The 19440-nt window shown below is 35.1% G+C and overlaps 1 protein-coding gene across 1 annotated transcript; it reads right to left on the reverse strand.

Annotated features, from left to right (window-relative positions):
- Window positions 1–212: 212 nt before the first annotated feature.
- Window positions 213–11544, reverse strand: LOC141452669 (uncharacterized). The gene is made up of 3 exons (XM_074125046.1): window positions 11407–11544; window positions 1346–10074; window positions 213–1261 (listed from the first exon to the last, which is right to left on the reverse strand). The coding sequence occupies exon 2, from the start codon at window positions 9986–9988 to the stop codon at window positions 2903–2905; it is 7086 nt and encodes a 2361-aa protein (XP_073981147.1). The 5' UTR covers window positions 9989–10074; window positions 11407–11544; the 3' UTR covers window positions 213–1261; window positions 1346–2902.
- Window positions 11545–19440: the final 7896 nt, after the last annotated feature.

Consider the following 19440-nt stretch of genomic DNA (forward strand, 5'->3'; position numbering starts at 1 on the left):
TAATAATAAATTTAACAAAAACTTACAGTTTAAAAAGTTAAGTATAAGGGTTGATTAAACCCCAAAAGGTACACAAATCAGTAAGTACCCATCATTTCATTAATATTTCATTGATATCATTTAAGTAATTTTACTGTATTTTTCATTAAAACTTTTTACTGTAACTTTTCATTAAATTTTTTAGATTTTATTAGATGACACAGACCCTTATGCTGGCCATTTCATTCATAATAATTTTTTGTACAGCGAGGAGACTCGCTTCATTTAATTTAGATTTATTTAAAAAGGAGGTATCTAACTATTAATGCACAGGGTTTTTAATGAAACGCTATTTAAAATACTTTTAAAAAATGCATTCACCGATTTATTTTTCTTGACGTCAGATTTATTTATTAAAAAATTTATTACATCAGTAAGAAGCTAAAAATAATTGATTTAAGTTCATCCTTTGATTAAATTGGTTGGATACACTTTGATATACTTTGCCAAGTATAACATACTTCGTTAAAAATAATAGATAATTAATACTTAACATGGTTTATTAATATTAAATATTATAGTTATCTTTAATTACACTTTTAAGTTGATTACTTACATTTGTATATATACATATGTTAAACTTATATTATAGATATAGATATAAATATTGATATACTAGGGGCGGGTGTTAGTCTAGTGGTGAAGATCGTAGCTTTGTAATTGAGAGATCCCCAGTTCGAATCCCGCGAATGACTACTTTTTATTTGTTAAAAAAAATTGTTTACCGAAAAGTAAGAACTTTCGCCCCCTTCCGCAATAACTAAGTGGTAGCTGGACATTAAGCCCGCCTGAAAAAATAGGCGACTACTTTACTTCACTTATTACAGAGTTTAACAAATATATTTTTAAATTAATTTATCCCTAGATGGATTACTCTGAATGTTATGCACATATATGTAAAATAAAATAGACAAAAATATTTAAATTTTTCAGATGGTAATTATTATTAAAGTGCTTTAATAATTATTTGATAACAAGACGTCTTTGAGAAGTACTCAATTAAAGACTACATTCAATTAAAGTTTGCAAATGAATTATAATTACAAGTATTGTTTATTTGTTATTAACTGCATAATTTGTGCTCATATATTCTGCTGTAAGACGAATTCAAGATTCAAATTATTCTAACTCCGTGATTCAGATTTCAGCAGTAATAGACCAACTGTAACTGTCCCTTTTCCATTTGAATGTGAGAATGTGATGATTATTCAGACAAAAAGGCCTAAAAAGAAAAATCACAATAATAATTTGGGTTATAGTTAAAATAAAGTGCCTTTTGATAACTAATTATAACGATATTACTCACATTTTAATATTATATCAAAAAAATTATTATGAATGAAATGGCCAGCATAAGGGTCTGTGTCATCTAATAAAATCTAAAAAATTTAATGAAAAGTTACAGTAAAAAGTTTTAATGAAAAATACAGTAAAATTACTTAAATGATATCAATGAAATATTAATGAAATGATGGGTACTTACTGATTTGTGTACCTTTTGGGGTTTAATCAACCCTTATACTTAACTTTTTAAACTGTAAGTTTTTGTTAAAGAGATTTTTGTACCTTTTGGATAGATTTATTTATAGTTTTATAGAGGATTGCAGACAATACAATATTTACACAGCATAACCATTTATGAATATATCCTCCCTCTCCTGGCTCCGCGTATAGTTAGCCTTTAGATCCTGAAACATAAGTAACTCCGACGGACCCCTCATCCTTTCTCACCTGGGCTTGGGACCGGCTTGGCGGACTTAGTCCGTCAGTTAGTTTAGTCACATATAAAAAATTAAAGTACAATATATATATATAAATAAAGAATAAAATAATTATTTCTAAACAAATCTTTCACAGTGTGGACAATTTTTGTTATTTAATATTATAAATTGTTTCTTTTGAATTAGTTGTGTAAATCTTCTTACAACTGCATCAAACATAAAATTAAATTCAGTTAATTAATCAAATTTCCTTCGTTATTTAGAATAAACAACGAGCGTAATATTTAAAAAGTTACAAGAAGTGGAGTGCAATTCATTTTCATTATGTTATTAATTTAATTGCTTATGGGGATCAAACTGTGAAAGGTTCATTTAAAGATAACTAAACATCAAAACCTTATAAATAATAGTATTTAATTATTAAGTGATTTTTATAAGTAGGAAACTCGCTTAGCCCTAGTCGTTTGACCTTTTGGCCAAACTAAGAAAAAAATTAAGAAAATAAAATTAAAAAACTAATGCAAATGATATATACAAATTTAAAACACGCAATTAAATAAAATAAAGAAAATAACTTATAAGTATCTTAGGATATGACATAGAATTTGTTTTATTCGCAAATATAAATGTAAATTACAATTGATTAAATTTCATTTTTTATGTTATTATAATTTGAATTATATTTGGCCTGATTAAATACAATAAATTGCAAAATGGGAAATGACATCGAAAATAAAACAATAATTTATTTCAAGGCGAGTGGTTGACTTGAGACATGGAACCTTACCAAAAACTATTCAAGTTATTTATTAAAAACTAAAAAAAAAAATGTACACAGTTATTGGATCTCAAGTGAAATGGTATAAAAACTTAAGTGGGCATAATAAATTTGCAGTCACTTACTATCGTGATAGTACGAGTATGTGGAGGACCAAACAGAGGTATTCATTGCGAAAAACATATTCTATGTAAAAAAAATTTTCACTTCAAAAAACAGAAACATGCACAAATAAATTAATAATATCAAATAGAATATTTACAGTCAGTCAAAATGTCTGTTATCTGCTGGCTCTCTAACGGCTAAAATTCGATATAAAATTATTTTGTTTTACTATAAAAATAGATTTTTTTTAAAAAGGACGTTACGTAATTGATTTTAAAAATAAAATGTACGCGTCTTTTAAACCCGGATTAAATTTAAAATTATAATTAATAATCTCGTCATTTAACAAAGTCCACGAATTATTTGGACTTTTTATCGCGCAAACGTAGTGGCCAGAATTAAGGTCCGAACCGTAGTGATAAATCACGGACGAAAGTGTGAAATTAAAACCGTCGATATTAATGTTATTTTCGTCGAAAGAGTGGATTTCATTTAAAACACGATTCTCTTGATAACGCTTTAATATTACTATTAGATAATCCGATACCGAATTTAGTTTACTACGAATATAAATTTTATTTTCCCCGCATTCTGAACAAGTTATATCCGATAATTTATAGTCGAATAATGAGTGAAAACTAACCGGCTCGTTATTTTGGAGAACCCCGAATTCTAGAAAGTACATTACTTCAAGATTAATGGGAACGTCATCCCAATAACTATTACAATTAAAACACTTTCGAACGAATTTAACCGTACAATCAAATAACCTGCAAGGAATGTTATTTTCTGTTTTTAAAGCGGATATTACGAACAATAGAAATTCTTGGGCGTCTTGCTGAATATTTGCGTTAAAATTGACGTCACTACCGTGAGCAATTAATTCGCGGAGTCTTTTAGTATTCGATTTTTTGGCACCACGAGTTATTCCGGATGTTAAAATATTAAATAATTCGAAAGTTACACTCACTTTTTGGTAGTTATCGCGAGTTTTTGGATCCGGAAAAGTTATGTTTATATTATTGACGAGGTTATTCGTTAGGTTAAATTTAACGGAATCTATATTGACCAAACACTGTGCAACAACATTCGCGTAACATGAAACGCCGTCAGAATTCGGTAAGCCAAATATTTCCGTTTTTGAACAAAGTTCGCGATTAACATGCGATTGAAGAAGGGATTCTTTTTTGGATAAATTGATGGTGGGGGAAACGCAAATATTATTATTCGCAGTTTGCAAACGTGGTGATTGGGTACTACTATTTAAACGACGGTATTCATTTATCGCGTCATTATCTACTTTTATTTTTGAGAAATCGAAATCAATTAAATACAAACCGTTTAAATTAGTGACCCGCGAGAGAGCTACATAGTGCATGCCCGGTGCAAACACTTCTTTACCTAAACTCGTGAACAAACAATCCAAGGTTAAGCCTTGAGATTTGTGGATGGTTACCGCGTACGAAAGAGTCACCGGAAATTGTTTCCTATGCACGTAAATATTTTTTACTAACTGAAATCGCGCTTTTACCCTTTCTAAAGGAAAGGGTTTGTTATTCACGATAATGATTAAAGAATCTACGATTTTTCCTTTAAATACAAACCGTTCAACTGTACCTATTGTTCCATTTACAATTCCGTTAGCAATATCGATATTTCTTTTAACCATTATTTTCGCGCCAACAAATAAATTTATTGTTTTAGATAAATTAGCCGTACGAGAGACGTCTTCTGAAATTTTATTAATTATCAACTTCAAATCTTTAGTTTTTTTATTCGATAATTTAGAATTATAATCAATTTCATCGATACTATCTATTGTAACTATTTCTTTCGCGAATTTATCAGAATAAAGTTGATTAAAAGTTGTGCACTGAGCTTTAGTCGCGAAGAGACATAACGGATTTCTACCGGAATCGAGTAATTCTTTATAATTTTGAATTACATTATTTAAATCATTATTTGGCAAAACACGCGAGTTTAATAGTGCGATATCTTCTTCGCAGATTTTACCCGACCGAATGTTGAGCAAGGTATTTATGAAACCGCTTTTATCATTTTTCTGTCTTACATTAATTTTTAATTCGTCATATTCGAACATCGACCAAAGATCAACAGAACCGATAGATCCGAGTTTGGATTTACATTCGATGCGGGTTAACTTTTTAAAAACTTGATTACCTTTAACGGGCTGCAACTGTAACAAATCACCGAAAAGTAAAATATTGAAATTACCGAAAGGTTCATTATTTTTAGCAATTTCTGTCAACCGAAGATGAATATAAGCGAAAACGAGACTCGAAACTAAACTAATTTCATCGATTATCAATAATTTCATATCTTTAAGTACGTGTCTAATCGCCCGACAACTTTCGTTGTTTAATTTATTATATTCGGCGGTTTGTTGGTGCTCTACCGGCAGCGATAAAAGCCGGTAAATGGTGACGCCATTTACATTATATGCAGCCAGGCCGGTCGGAGCTGTTATAGCCACCGAAATAGTGTCTTTCTTAGGCGGAAATGTATTGTTAATCCAAACTTTTAACGCTTTTAAGAGGTACGATTTACCCGTACCGCCTACACCAGAAACGAATAATTTTATTTGACTATTGCATTTATTATTACTTTGGTCGATAAGTGTCTGAGTTATTTTATTAAAAATCCGGCTTTGATCTTCGTTTAAATTAAATTTATTATCGCGATCGTCAATACTAGTATACATCGCCGCGCAAACTTCCAACATCGCCACATCTGCATCCTGCACTTCTCGGATAATATTATCCTCTTCTAAATTAATGAAATTCTCTTCTTTGAATTCCGCAATTTTAGTCTGAAGTTCTTTGATTCCTTCTTCAATCATAATTAATTTATCGTGATAAGTCATGGCCTCTTTTAATTCCGCGGAATAATGGTCAAACGCTTCTTGGTACGTCCGAAAACCTTTTAAAATATCCGATTCATTTCGCCACGGTTTAAAAAGAAGTAAAAGGGAATGATAATATTTATTTCGGTCTTGTTCTGTATTTAACGTTTTGTACATCGGATGTTGAATAACGTAAGGTTTTCCACGCTTTCTTAAAATAACATTATTTTTTAATTTTATTCGGTTTTCGGCTTCTAATTGATCGCGGGAATAATCGTAATAACGACAGAAGTCGTATAAGTTTAAATTTTCTAGATCGTCGGGTCGATTCGGATAGTAGTCGTCTAGCCATGACTTCAAATATACATCCGTGGAATTAGCCGGCATATTTTGTAGTTGGTTATACGGTTTTAAACATCGTTTTCTATTCTCGCGAAACGTAGTGCTGATGTACCTCATATCTTCCGATTTACCGTACAAATGATGCCCGAGTAACCGGTCTATTGTTTCGTATAACCCGATCTGCCGATGCGTTAATTTTTTCAAACCTAAACTCCACAACGCTTTTCTATTTGATTCTTTACAAATATCTGCCCATAAATCTTCTAATTCCGTTTTTTCATTTTTAGATATATAACTAGTTACGTAAATTACCAATCTCAAATCTCCGTCTTTAACAAATTGCACGTCAACGTTAAACCCGCCGGAAGCTAATAGAAGGACAGGGTTGTAGTCGTTAATGCGAACCTCACTTCTCTGTCTAGGCAAGTCGTAAACACGTTTCGGACCGAAACCTTTAACTCTAGACGCGATTGTGGAAATTATGTCATTAATTATCAATTCGTCGGTAACTTTACGCGGAAATCCAAACCGACATTTAGTATACATTTTTTGTTTAACGCGATATTTTCGTTGGCAATACGAGTTACACTTATGCAATTGATATTTCCGGACAAACGAGTGTAAGATAGGGGACTCTAAAGGATCCGGTAACCGAGCACAAATATATGTGTTAATGAAATCGGCAACTTTTTCGAAAGAATCATTATTAATTCCCGGACTATCCCGAATCCACAATAACATGTGGTAATGCGGCGCCCCCCTTTCTTGATATTCTACGCGCCAGAAATAGTGTTCCACGAAACCTAATACCGGATTTATTTTATCGTTTATTAGAAACTTGAACATATTCCGGATAAGACGGTGATAATATCTACACACGCTTGTCGGATCTAACGCACATAACTCTCCGGCGGACATTTTCTCCACGTTAGGAACATCTTTATTAATTTTGACAATATACTGTAATAATTCGGAATGATCATATTCTGCACATGACAAAGTTACAAAAAAAGTCGGCGCCCCAAAATCGCGTGTCATGGCATTGAGTTCTTGGCGACGACGTTGCCAATACTCTTTAGTACCCCGTAACGAACTAAATAAATTGATTAAATGTTGTTCCAACTGTTCATCGTTTACGGTAACTTTAGTTAAAATATCATTGACCGTGTACGGTTTGTACGCGCGAACGTTTAACAAATGTGCAATCGCCCCGCCTAGGTATTTAAATTCACTGTCATTTAATAGATGAAATAAATAACAAGGATCCCGCCGAAATCGCCCGTCTTTATTCAATATTCGCGTTTTACGATACTCAGCGTCCGAGAGAGAAATAGTTCTATTTATGTCAAATTTTCCGAACCTGCCTTTAGGAAATAGATGCGGAAATGTTAAATAATCTAAATTTTTATCAAAAACCGAGACGTAATCTCCCTTCATTTGCTGCATTTGATACGATTCGATTTCGCTCGATTCAACAGCGTTCATATTTATCGGATGAAGGGAGTGAAAAGTATAAAATCCGGTTTGGTAAAAAGTTTTACTATCTACTTTTTTTATGGATGCCCCGGATACATCCTTAAAAGTATATTTATTACCTATGTTTTCGTTAATATTCGGTAACAATTTTACATTTAGATTTACGTTCGCGTATAAAGGGTTAATTTCTTTTAAAGCGGCAATCGCTTTGTAAATTTTATTCGCGCTCACTAAATCTCGCCATATGACTCGGTTTTGTGTAGGTACGCCATTAACCAGTACAACCACTTCATGATTTTGGGGCAGTTCGTTCGGAAGTAGGTCCACGTTTTTCTGCAAAGGAAGGGGTAAATAAGTGACGCGACCCTTTAACCCTTTAAGTTTTTCGCTGACCGCAATTTTCCCTTTTTTCGGCTGGAGACGAATAACACATTGGAACGATTTAACTAATTGGGTCAGCATTGTTTCGAAAATATTCAACTTACCAACTTCTTCTGGCACGGGATCTGCTTCTAAACAGTTATATGCGGCGCGTCCGGGAATACAATTTTGATTTAATTTTTGTGCACAGTAAGTACAAATTTTAATATTATCCAAATGAACTTTATCATAATTTTTCTTAATATAAATAATTATAGCTCGCCACGATTTATTATCTTTATTTTGAAATTTAATAAAATCTTTTAAACCTTCGTCGTAAAATAACATATCGCAACAAGCGCAAAAGTTCTCCGGAAAAGAAGAAACTTTACTTTTTAATAAAGACAAGTTCTTCTTATATTTATTCAAAATATTTATTTCGTTAGTATCGCAACTAGTAGAAGGTACATATTTCTTAAATTTGTTGGTGTCGATTTTAAGATTTCCGAGGCACTTTTTTAAATCATTAACCGACCGTAAAATAGATTCGACATTATTTGCTTTATTTATACAGAAAGTTACACGATTAATTTTGAAACATAGATTACGCATAGTGTATATCTGGCTTTTTATGTTCCTAAACGCGGTGTAATGGACCGATAATTCCGAAAGAATTTGCAGAAGCGTACTGCATTTAAATATGCTGTCGTGCGAAGCGCAGTGTATGGTGTGTCCTTTTTTATTGAGATGTCTGTACCGACATGTATTCGCAAGCTTTTTGATTGACATTGTATTCATATTGCTTTTTACAAATTGTACTAATTTATTTAAAATAGAACGCATACTTTGTTTCGAAAATTTACACGTAATGCCGCAAGGCCATTCTACAATATTATTATCTTTAGTAATGCACTTTTTAAAATTGTGTCTGTTGACGAAAACGTGCTGGCTATCAGCCAGTAATATTTGACCGGAAGGAACAACGCTGTAGGAACTCTCGTAGAAGTACGGTTCAGAATGTACGCTATGTTTCTGCTTACCTCCGAATACTTTTACGATATTTTTGGGAGTTAAGCTTTTAATTTTATATATGTCAAACTTATTAACCGCCTCATCTACAACGGCTTTTAATTTATTGTTTAGATATCTAAAGAAAGGCTGAGCGATTCCTATTAACGTATTAGAATGTTTAATGAGGTAATGAAGCAAAGTGCGTTTAATTTTACTTCTTACACCGCGGTGTTTATAGAAATTACGATCGCGTTTTAAAGTTGCCCACAATTTGTTAACTAGCGCGCATTCACCTTGAAATGTGTTAATTTTTTCCCGAGTCTGTATCCGTTTTTTGAGTAAAGTCGCGAATGAAACCGAAGGCCTGTTTACATTTTGACGGGACAAAAAGTGCCGAATATTCCTTTTTAAATTAATAACAGTCCGATTTTTCTCGTCATACCTATTTTGTCTGGTAACAACTTCGCTTCTTCTCTCCCTATTGTATTTCCTTTGCGCTTTAGTTTTTTGATCTCTGTTTAGTCTGTCTTTTTTCTTCTGTTTCGTAGATATTTCAGTCTTATGAGTAACATTATATACTCTTTGTTGGTTTCTTTTTTGTTCTGTATGAGCCGTGTCGTATTTTTTCTGTTTTTTCTGTATTTCTTCTTTGTGAGCCGTATTGTATTTTGTCTGTTTTTTCTGTATTTCTTCTCTGTGAGCCGTATTGTATTTTGTCTGTTTTTTCTGTATTTCTTCTTTGTGAGCCGTATTGTATTTTGTCTGTTTTTTCTGTATTTCTTCTTTGTGAGCCGTATTGTATTTTGTCTGTTTTTTCTGTATTTCTTCTTTGTGAGCCGTATTGTATTTTGTCTGTTTTTTCTGTATTTCTTCTTTGTGAGCCGTATTGTATTTTGTCTGTTTTTTCTGTATTTCTTCTTTGTGAGCCGTATTGTATTTTGTCTGTTTTTTCTGTATTTCTTCTTTGTGAGCTAAATCATACTGTCTTTGTTTTTTTAGTATATCTTCTTTGTGTGCTAAATCATACTGTCTTTGTTTTTTTAATATTTCTTCCTTGTGAGCTAAATCATACTGTCTTTGTTTTTTTTGTATTTTCTGTTTATGTTCTACATCATACTGTCTCTGTTTTTGTACTATTCCTTTGCGATTTTTAGCGTAGTACCGTTTTTGTTTAGTTGCACTGGGAGTTACGATTGAGTAGTTTTCGAGCTCAGCAGTGCTGTCATTTGTTTGTCTAATTTCCGAAACTAACTTTTTAATAATTTGTTTCCTTTTTCGGTATTTAGAAGGCATTATATTATGTTTATACAAATCTAAGTAATTAAAAATAAATGTGTAATAAAGAATATAAATACTAATCCTGTTCGTTTTCTTGGACTCTGAAAAATAAATGTTATTTTTTAGGCTTGCAAAACGAAGTAAATTTAGTTAATTTAGTGAAATATTTATAAATTTCAAAAAGTAATTTCATTAATTTGAAATACTTTAAAGAAATGTGTAAACCCAAATTTGTTGTGAATATTTACATGATACTACTATTCTATAGGTTCTAACTCATAAAGATTCTTTATTTGAGCCAAATTTAATTCTCACCGACATTGGGGTTTGTTAAATGGTACATTCTCTGAAATGTAACTACAGGGAAGCCTACCCCAAACCCTCCCCAAGAACCGCCCTAAAACTAATAATTCTAGAAAAATGCTTAAAGTAAAATTTGTAGTTTTATGTGTGCAAAGTTTACAGAAAATCGTAGAAGCCTTTTTTATAAAAATCTCAAAAAGTGAAAATCTGTTGAGCAAAGATACATTTCCGATTAGCATATTTCCTTTAAACTCGGATTTTTAAAAATACTTTTAATTTACTATATCAGTACACAACAGATAGAACTGTACATAAACTAGAAATGGCACTCTAGAGGAAATCTACACTCTTTTTTCTAAAAGTTTTCTTAATAGAATTTTCCGGATAATTATTAACAAAATCGCACGATATCCTCAAATCACTCAAAGTGCACATTTCCGCTGAAATAAAAATTTGCAATTAGCAATTTCAGAAACTAGGAAAAAATACAAAGATTAAAAGAACAGGACAGCCTTAGCACTATATCTTGAATCTGCGTCAGACTTGTTAATATAAACAGGAATTATAAATATTTAAGTCTTTCCAAATATGTTGAAATGAGCGGAAATGCTACTTTATTGTAAACATTTTTGTGTTTTCGGGCGATTTTTCGAGTAAATGGAATTATGAGTTACTTTCCTATTACTGTTTTGTCTAACTAGAATTGCTACTTTTTTCCGTGACATCACTACCAATCATAGATTTTCTTTCGCTTTTCTAAAATTAATTAATAAAACGGTACTTCCGGTAGCGGATGTTTAATATCTCATTGTCACTTTGCATCAAAAATCTACACGATTGGAATGTTCCCCTATCAGCAGTAAGCGAAAGCAATATAAAATAAGTTTGTCACAAAAAAAAGAGCTATATGTTTCTAAAAAAAAAAAAAAAAAAAAAAAATGGGATTTCAGAAAATGCACCAATGAAAAGAAATAGAGAATTTTTTTAAAAAAATAATTAAAGAAGTTTCCTTTTTAATTTTTGGGAATAATAATAATTATAAGAAACATAACTACACACCACTCTAGTTCGGCTAGTTTTCTGAATTATGTAGATTAATCTGAATAATTAAATGCAAAATATCTACTTACAAATCAATAAGGTGTATGAAGTCTTCAGAAAAGTTTTCTAGTGAGAAATAAAATAGCATAAATTGGCAAGCACCTCTTTCAACAAAAGCTAAAAGACGTTTGAATTAGATTAGATTTCAATTGTCTAAAGCCCAAAAATTGGTGGTAGGGGGAAGTCATGCCGTGATCTGTTCGAACTTGATGCAACTTGCTTACTTAGAAACAAACATACTCGTGCATGTTTGTTACGCTCATGTTGGAAAGGGTGAAGTCTGAGTATATTTTACAGAAATACGTTAGGGATTAGTAATGTTTGAATATAAACTTATACAAATTACTCTACTATCATTAATTAAAATACGTAGATCCACTTTCATTTATTTTTGCATTTCGTATTTCGAAGGTTTTTTTTATCATTTTTGTATTTATCGATTTGTTTATAACCGAACTTAATTTTAATATTAATTATAATTATTATTGCTAATTTCTATTCAGCGACAAATAAAAAATAATACATTAAAAAAAATGAAGTAACATTCACACGACTTGGCCTGTGATACGCAATTATTTTTAGTTCCCAATTTCCGTATTAAAGTTTCCTTTAAAATTGAAACTTGTGTAAACAAAAAAAAAAAAATCGTTAAAAACAACGAAATGTAATCAGTAAAGCGGCACTTCCGCTCAATCTATTATCTTTAAATGCTTATATTCACCTTCATATTGAATTCCTCTTAATACTACCGAGGTAGTTAGGCCACTCATCATATTTAAACGAAATTCTGGAGGGAATCTTGACATTAGCTGTCTCCCAGTATTGCCATAAGCAGAATCTTACCGGAAATGATATAAGAAAAGTCATAGATCTACTCAGATGAAAAGAACTTTTTTAGTTTATAGAACATTAGTTTCTTCTCAAATAATGTTCGCTGCTTCACGTATGGTAAAAGAATCCATTTTAATAATGCTCTAGTCCTAGACAGCCATGCTTACATTTGATATCAATGCCATAGATTTTTCAGAATCCAAATTCAATTCTTTTTTGTGCGGAGGAGAAACGTTTCAAATAAAAGTACGAAATATATGTAACATCTCTAATTATAATTATAATTACAATTTTAAAAATAATCGCTACATTTTTTCTCACGAAATTAAAAAAAAAAAACTCGAAAAGTTTATTCTGTAAAGTTGCATTTACAGTTCAGTTCACAGATTTTACAGCAATGCATTAAATATTATATCCCTTCTTTCTGCCAAATTTTAACAACATCGGGCCAAGATTTATAGAGTTATACCGAACACTTTTAATAATAATTGATGAAGCTAACTCCTCTCCTGTAGCGTGTATGACGTCGAGACCGCTGTAGTAAAATTTAGAATAATCCAAAAAATATTTAACCCAAAATTTAGAATTGATACTTCATTCCTGAAAATTGGTTCAAGCGTCGATGACTTGAGTACTTCCCATTAGTAGGTTAAGAGCATGATGATCCTTTAATTTTAATAACTTGTAGGTAAGATTTAACCTCCCCTAGTGCTAAATTTTATCAAAATTGACCTATAATTTTCAGTCAATAATAATAATAAAAAGTTTTAGAGAGGGCCTTACTAGAGTGGGGCAAACTCCTCTTCTTAACATACACATCTTCTAAAATGCAAATCTATGTAAAATTTTGAAATAAATGACCATTCATGAACTGAAATATGTTCACGCGGTGATAATATGAAACGATTGCAATACTTCCCCTTAATTGGTGTAAGAGCAGAACGTCACTTTGTTGTTATATAGGGGATTCTTAACCCTTTCAACCAGCCAAATCTTATCAATATCGGGCTAAGATTTACAGAGTTATTAGTAATAATAATTTTGGAGGAGGCCTTACATAAAGAGGGCTAACTCCTCTCCCATTCGATGTACAGCGTCGAGACCCTCAAAAGGCACATCTACATAAAATTTCGAATCGAATGACACCTCATTCACGAAAATCGGTCCGCGCGTTTAGGCGCTACGTTGTTTACAAAAAAGGTAACAAGAAGAAGAAGAACAACAACAACAACAACAACAAGAACAAGAACAAGAACATTTTCTGAAAATGCCGTTTTAGCTCATTTTCAGCAACGTATTTCTCGAAATCTATTAGATCTAGGTTGTTGTAAAAAAGTTACAGTTATAAAGGAGGATTTGCCCTATATTGTAGAGAAAATTTGGGAATTTTATCATGTACAGAAAAAGAGAAAAAAATTGTCAAAGTTGGGTGTTTTTCAACGTTACACTTTTTCGTGCAGTTTTTGACGATCAACCCTTATACAACTGTCCTACCGGACAGTTTTAATAGAAAAAATATTTACAAAAATACGTTTAAAAAAAATTAATAAATAAAGATTGACTAGAACAAAAAAAAAGACCTACTCTAAACAAGGTAACCATGTACATAGTATATGAAATATATATATTTACAAAAAATCCACAACTTTACACAGGCAAGTCCGCTATGGTAAAGTGGCCATGGGCGAGAGTATGTACACGATCGACTAGATGGCGTTTGTCGTCGTGGGGCGAAAGGGATACTTTTCTCTGTTCGACGGAAAAGAGTTTATGTTCTTTAGAAATTATTGTTCTAAACGTGGTTGTAAACTCTTTTCCCTCGAACAGGGCAGCCATATAATCATCAAAGGTGATTTTTTTATCTACGGCTGCCTTCTTTATCCCTTTCGCCCGCTTCTTCTCTAGGCCGCGGATGCGTACTGCGTACATCTTTGCGCGGAGGCCCACGAATTCAGATACAGGCTCTCCACTGGCTTCATCCTTGAACTTCCCCAACACCTTCTTATTTCTGTTGTTTTTACATGGATGTCCGTCAGGGTAGTCGCTGGTGTCAAATTCGTCCATCATTGTAGTTATGTCCTCGTAAAAGTCTCTCGTCTTTACTAAGTACATGAGGCTGTCAGTGTCTGTGTATAAAAGTTTTAGTTTGTCAGGTCCGTATTTTGTCAGCATTGTAGCGTAGTGAAAGTCATACATCCGGACTTTGGACAGATCAAGAATGGCCATCCCAACATAGATTGGTTTGTTCATCGTGATCTGTTCAAAGTCCAGATGTACAGCAGTCAGCGTCTCTGAGTAGATCGTCCTGTCTTTAAAAGTAGGTTTCGCTATTAGTTTCCGTATTCTACGTTCGTCAGTTACCAGTTCTATTTTTGTTCGTTTTCGTACGTCCTCCATGAATTTGCCAAATACTGCGTTGTTCATTAGTTTGTAGAAGTCTTTGTCAAAGTCGTTGGTCGCCTGTTGTCTCATTTGGGTGTTGAGGTCGATGTAGGGGCGAAGCCAACGGGACTGCCTGAATCGTAGCGCTCTATGTACGCGTACCAACCGCAGACCTAAACCCATAGCCTGCCTCAAGTTGACGAAGTGAACAACGTATTTCTCCCTGTTGGTCAATGGAGCCAACAATTTCTTATTAACCTGTCCCGGAGGCACCCTATTCTCCGGGAGAAGGGGGAAATCGTTGTGCAGTTCGTGCAACTCGGCCGGATACTCAATATCGGCTTCGACAATATACCCGAAGGGACCATCTTCCTGCATATTGCCCCAGTCTAGAGTATCCGGATCTGATACCCATTCGAAATCCCCGTAAGGAAGCGGATTTGACATTGCCCACCCGTACAAATTATTTGCATCTAGGTAGGCAATGTAGCTAGATTCCTTATGGGGATCTCGATCTGGGTACAGATAAGCATTGTCAGCTTTACCATAGCGAAGACTGCATTGGCAAATGCCACCCCTAATACCCCGCTCAACCATCAGGAGCTGGTCATAATCAGTGAGTAGATCTAATTGTACCCCTGTACACTTCAGCATGGCATCCCAAGCCAGTCCTGGGGCCGTGAAATACCAGGCAGGGTCCAGCGAATATGCTCTTATGCAAACATCTCTGAAATTTTCAAAGATGTCACATAAGAGCATTACGTCTACCTTAAGGTAGAGTTCGCTGTACCCCCCCTAGGGTTCTAATTTCAAAGGCCTCCCAAACTGACTGGGCATGCTGATAGTCTTCGTCCGAGATGTGGCATTCATTAAGGGTGCTATAGAATTCCTCCTTAGGGGGTAGAACCGTCTCCCTAAGTTTCTCGAACGAATCTGTGTAGTCATAGGGGTACACTCCTTTTCTTACGACCAGATCCATCTTGTCGGCGGGGAAGAATTTGCCCGTGTCTATAAATTTATTGTTGGGCAAATTCTTGGACAACCTATCTAAGCTAGAAGACATGAAACGGAAGGTGTCCACAAATCTTAGAGCGCCCACTTGCTTGCTAAATGAGATGTATTTCTCTTCACTGTTGGGGATGACGTCAATGCGACTTGAGTCATACCCCAACTGGCGAACAATAAAGTGGGCGTCATAGCCGCTCAGATTGTGGAGGAAGACGGGAAGGAAACGAGGAGTGCGGTAGAGGATATTGCAGGAATTGTGAGCAGGACCACGATACACACCAGTGATGTGATCGTGATCCGCCACTTTAGGATCGGTTCTGTTGAAGGGAAGATTACAGAGGTGACATTTTGGGGACCGTTTAAAGTCTTCCAGCTGAGATGGTGTCAGGGGTAGCATTGGCCGCTTAATGGAGTATACCAGAGCCACCTTCTCGGCCACCGCCTTTATGTAAGCCATAAATTTCTCTGCGGAATCTTCACCCGTATAGATGTAAGGTTCCGCAGGAAAATCGGCAGGAAGGCAGTGGCGTATGTCTTCTGCAACTTTTACATAAGTGCAGAAACTCATAGGAAGGTGGCTCTGGTAGGGAGTTGTGTGTGACCGACCCACATTATTTCCGTTTGTATCAATTTTTTTTAAAATTGCCTCAAAATCAGCATAAACGACGAAGGGAACCCTCATTTGGTTTTGTATTTTTGTAAAAGATATTTTTGGAGGGGTCCCATCGTCGTTACATTCTGGCAATACAATCCGGGTCGGTCTATTTACTCCACAATACTCCATATGTTCCCTCACCCGCTCGGCGATGCTTTCACCATCCATGTTGAAATGGGTAAAGCACCGCTTGCAAACGTGTACCCTTTTTCCATGCGCAGTAATTTGACTGACGACTAATCTATCAAAATCTTTAATGTAAGTGTAGTGGCTCCGTCCATTCTCTAAAGTCAGAAGAAGGAGATCGCGATGGTCTTCCTTCTCCTGCTTTACCACTTTTAGAGGGTACACGTTTCCTTTCTCTCCAAGGGTGAAAACATTTATCGTGATGTTGTTGTACTTTTCAAATTTTTTCACCTCATGGAGAGGAGTGGGGAAGGAAATGCAGTCAAAATTGTACCTGTGCTCTATATTAGCATACTTACTAACGCGTTGTGGATTCTGTGTGATGAAGCAAGAGAGTATCGCGTACTGAAAACACCGGTCATCCGTATTTTGAACATTAATAACAGCCTTTTTGTTGGCAATGTGAGGAGGAAGGGGAATGAAGCTGGAGCCGCCGAGAGGGGTAAATTTATTTACTTTTAAGAGGACTCCGTCGAACTCTTTTAGGCACCAGCCGCTCCCCTTTAGTGTTGACTCCTCCATCTCTACTACAATCTTCTTGAAGCTCTCATTAAGAGAATCGTCTATGGAGGAGTCTTCATAAATTACTTTATTCTTAGTCTTGAAGGCGCGATCACAAGTTTCACCTTTGATGTTTTCAAAGGTCGCCTCCAAGACCAAGTTATATTTGAGGGGAGAATCGCTGTCTGCCATTACTTCCTGAAGCAGACGACGCAATGTTTCTATCTGACCTGTTAGAAATTCCATTGCGTCGACTGCCCCGGAACTTGGAAGGAAAAAAGTTCGAAGAGTCCTCCCAAAGGCTGACTCCACTTCGTACAAATGGCCTTGAGCTGCCTCAATACGAGCTCGTTTTGCCATGACTGGTGTTTCAGTACCGCAGCGTCGCAAATGAACAAGCGACTTTTATATTATCAGAAGAATCGATTATAATAATCGATTATTAATAAAAACACGAAATGCTATTGGCTAACTATTAGTGACGTCATACCCAAGGGTGGGAGATATCAGTTAATTACTGACCAATTCAAACAGGGCAAGCTCAGACATGCAAGTTGAGCAATATTAAGCCATATACAAATTATGTGATAAATAAAGAAAAGTTAATTAAATCTTATTTATATTTTATTAATAAGTTCAAAGTTCAATTTACTTTTAACTTCATAATAACAAAAAAAAAAAAAAAAAAACGGTTAAAGCGAAAGAGGCAGCTGGCTACATGTCCAGACTTGTTGGAGCATGTTCAGGTAATCACACATATTGAGACTACACCGATGATATGTTCATACAGGTTTGTATAGTTGGTAAACGGAAATAATAAAACGGTTAAAGCGAAAGAGGCAGCTGGCTACATGTCCAGACTTGTTGGAGCATGTTCAGGTAATCATACGTGTCATCCTATTGAGACTATAACGATATGTTCATACAGGTTTGTATAGTTGGTAAACGGAAATAATAAAACGGTTAAAGCGAAAGAGGCAGCTGGCTACATGTCCAGACTTGTTGGAGCATGTTCAGGTAATCACACATATTAAGACTACACCGATGATATGTTCATACAGGTTTGTATAGTTGGTAAACGGAAATAATAAAACGGTTAAAGCGAAAGAGGCAGCTGGCTACATGTCCAGACTTGTTGGAGCATGTTTGTGCTCGTTGAGGATATGACAATGGTATGAGTCATCATTATTTTTACTTGCCTGTTCAAACAGCTGGCTACATGTCCAGACTTGTTGGAGCATGTTCAGCTATGTTGGCATATATATAAATTAACAGGTATGATAAAAGATGTGGAAGGGAAAGGGGGTGGCTTGCTACAGAGACCTGTCCAGAGAGGTAATCATTTGGAAAAAAAGATGCAATTCTATTGGCTAGTTAGAGTGTGACGTAATTGTGGTGGGGGGTTAATGCTAGTATCGCAGTCCAAGTGTCAGTTCGGGTTTAGTTTTCAGTGAGTGTAGGTCGCGTCATCAGCAACGGAAGCAGTCCAGGTGGAGGGGGTAAGTAAATAATTTTTCTATTACCTAAAGTGAGGTTATCCATTTTTATTTAATTTGAATATTTTTGTGATAGTGGGGGTAATTTAAATAAAAAAAAAAAAAAAAAAATCTTGGTAAGGGGGGGTTAGATTTTTTAAAAAATAATTCCAAGTTAAAACATAAGAGAACATTCAAAACTAGAGTAAGCGAGACTACCACTGTGGCCGACTGGTGCAGATGACGTGTCTATCAGTACGAAGGTTGTAGGATCGAATCCCAGGTAAGTAAAAATAATTAAAAAAAAAAAAAATCCCCTCCTGTCTATCAATGGGCGAGGGGGGTGGAGGTATGAGGTCCGCCATCTTGTGGTCATCAGCTGGTACGAGGTCGGCCATCTTGTGTACTACAGCTGTTAGGAGAGCCGCCATCTTGTAGGAGGAGCTTAAGAGGCCAACGAATACGACGACCTAGAGGTGGTGGGGGTAAAGGTAGGTGTCATGTAATAGGAGTAGGGCTAGAGTGGGGGTAATGAGGTGTCGTCGAATTCGCTGATTGGTCAATTAATAAGGGTGGGGGAAGGAGTGGGGGTAAAAGGGGTGTCATCGAATTCGCTGATTGGTCGATTAAGAAGGGTGGGGTGGGGGAAGGGCGTGGCCTAAAGCCCTCGTCGAGTTCGATGATTGGTCAAAAGGGGAGGGGTGGGGGGTAGGGGGCGTGGCCTAAGTGGTCGTCGAGTTCGATGATTGGTCAAAAAGGGGAGGGGTGGGGGTAGGGGCGTGGCCTAAGTGGTCGTCGAGTTCGATGATTGGTCAATAGGGGGTAGGGGCGTGGCTTAAACCTTCGTCGAGTTCGATGATGGCCGCCATTTTGTATTTTAGGTGTGCCAGAATCGGCAAATCCTATCTACTGCAAAGACTCTGAACTAAAGTGTAAAGCATTTGGAACAGTTTACTTACACTGGCTACAGAAGAGATCATGTTTTATGCCATGATAATTATTTGATTAGTTCAGTTTAAGCACAT

Source organism: Rhodnius prolixus, unplaced genomic scaffold, assembly GCF_049639745.1.
Source record: "Rhodnius prolixus isolate KJV_2025 unplaced genomic scaffold, Rpr scaffold_3, whole genome shotgun sequence".
Lineage (NCBI taxonomy): Eukaryota > Metazoa > Arthropoda > Insecta > Hemiptera > Reduviidae > Rhodnius > Rhodnius prolixus.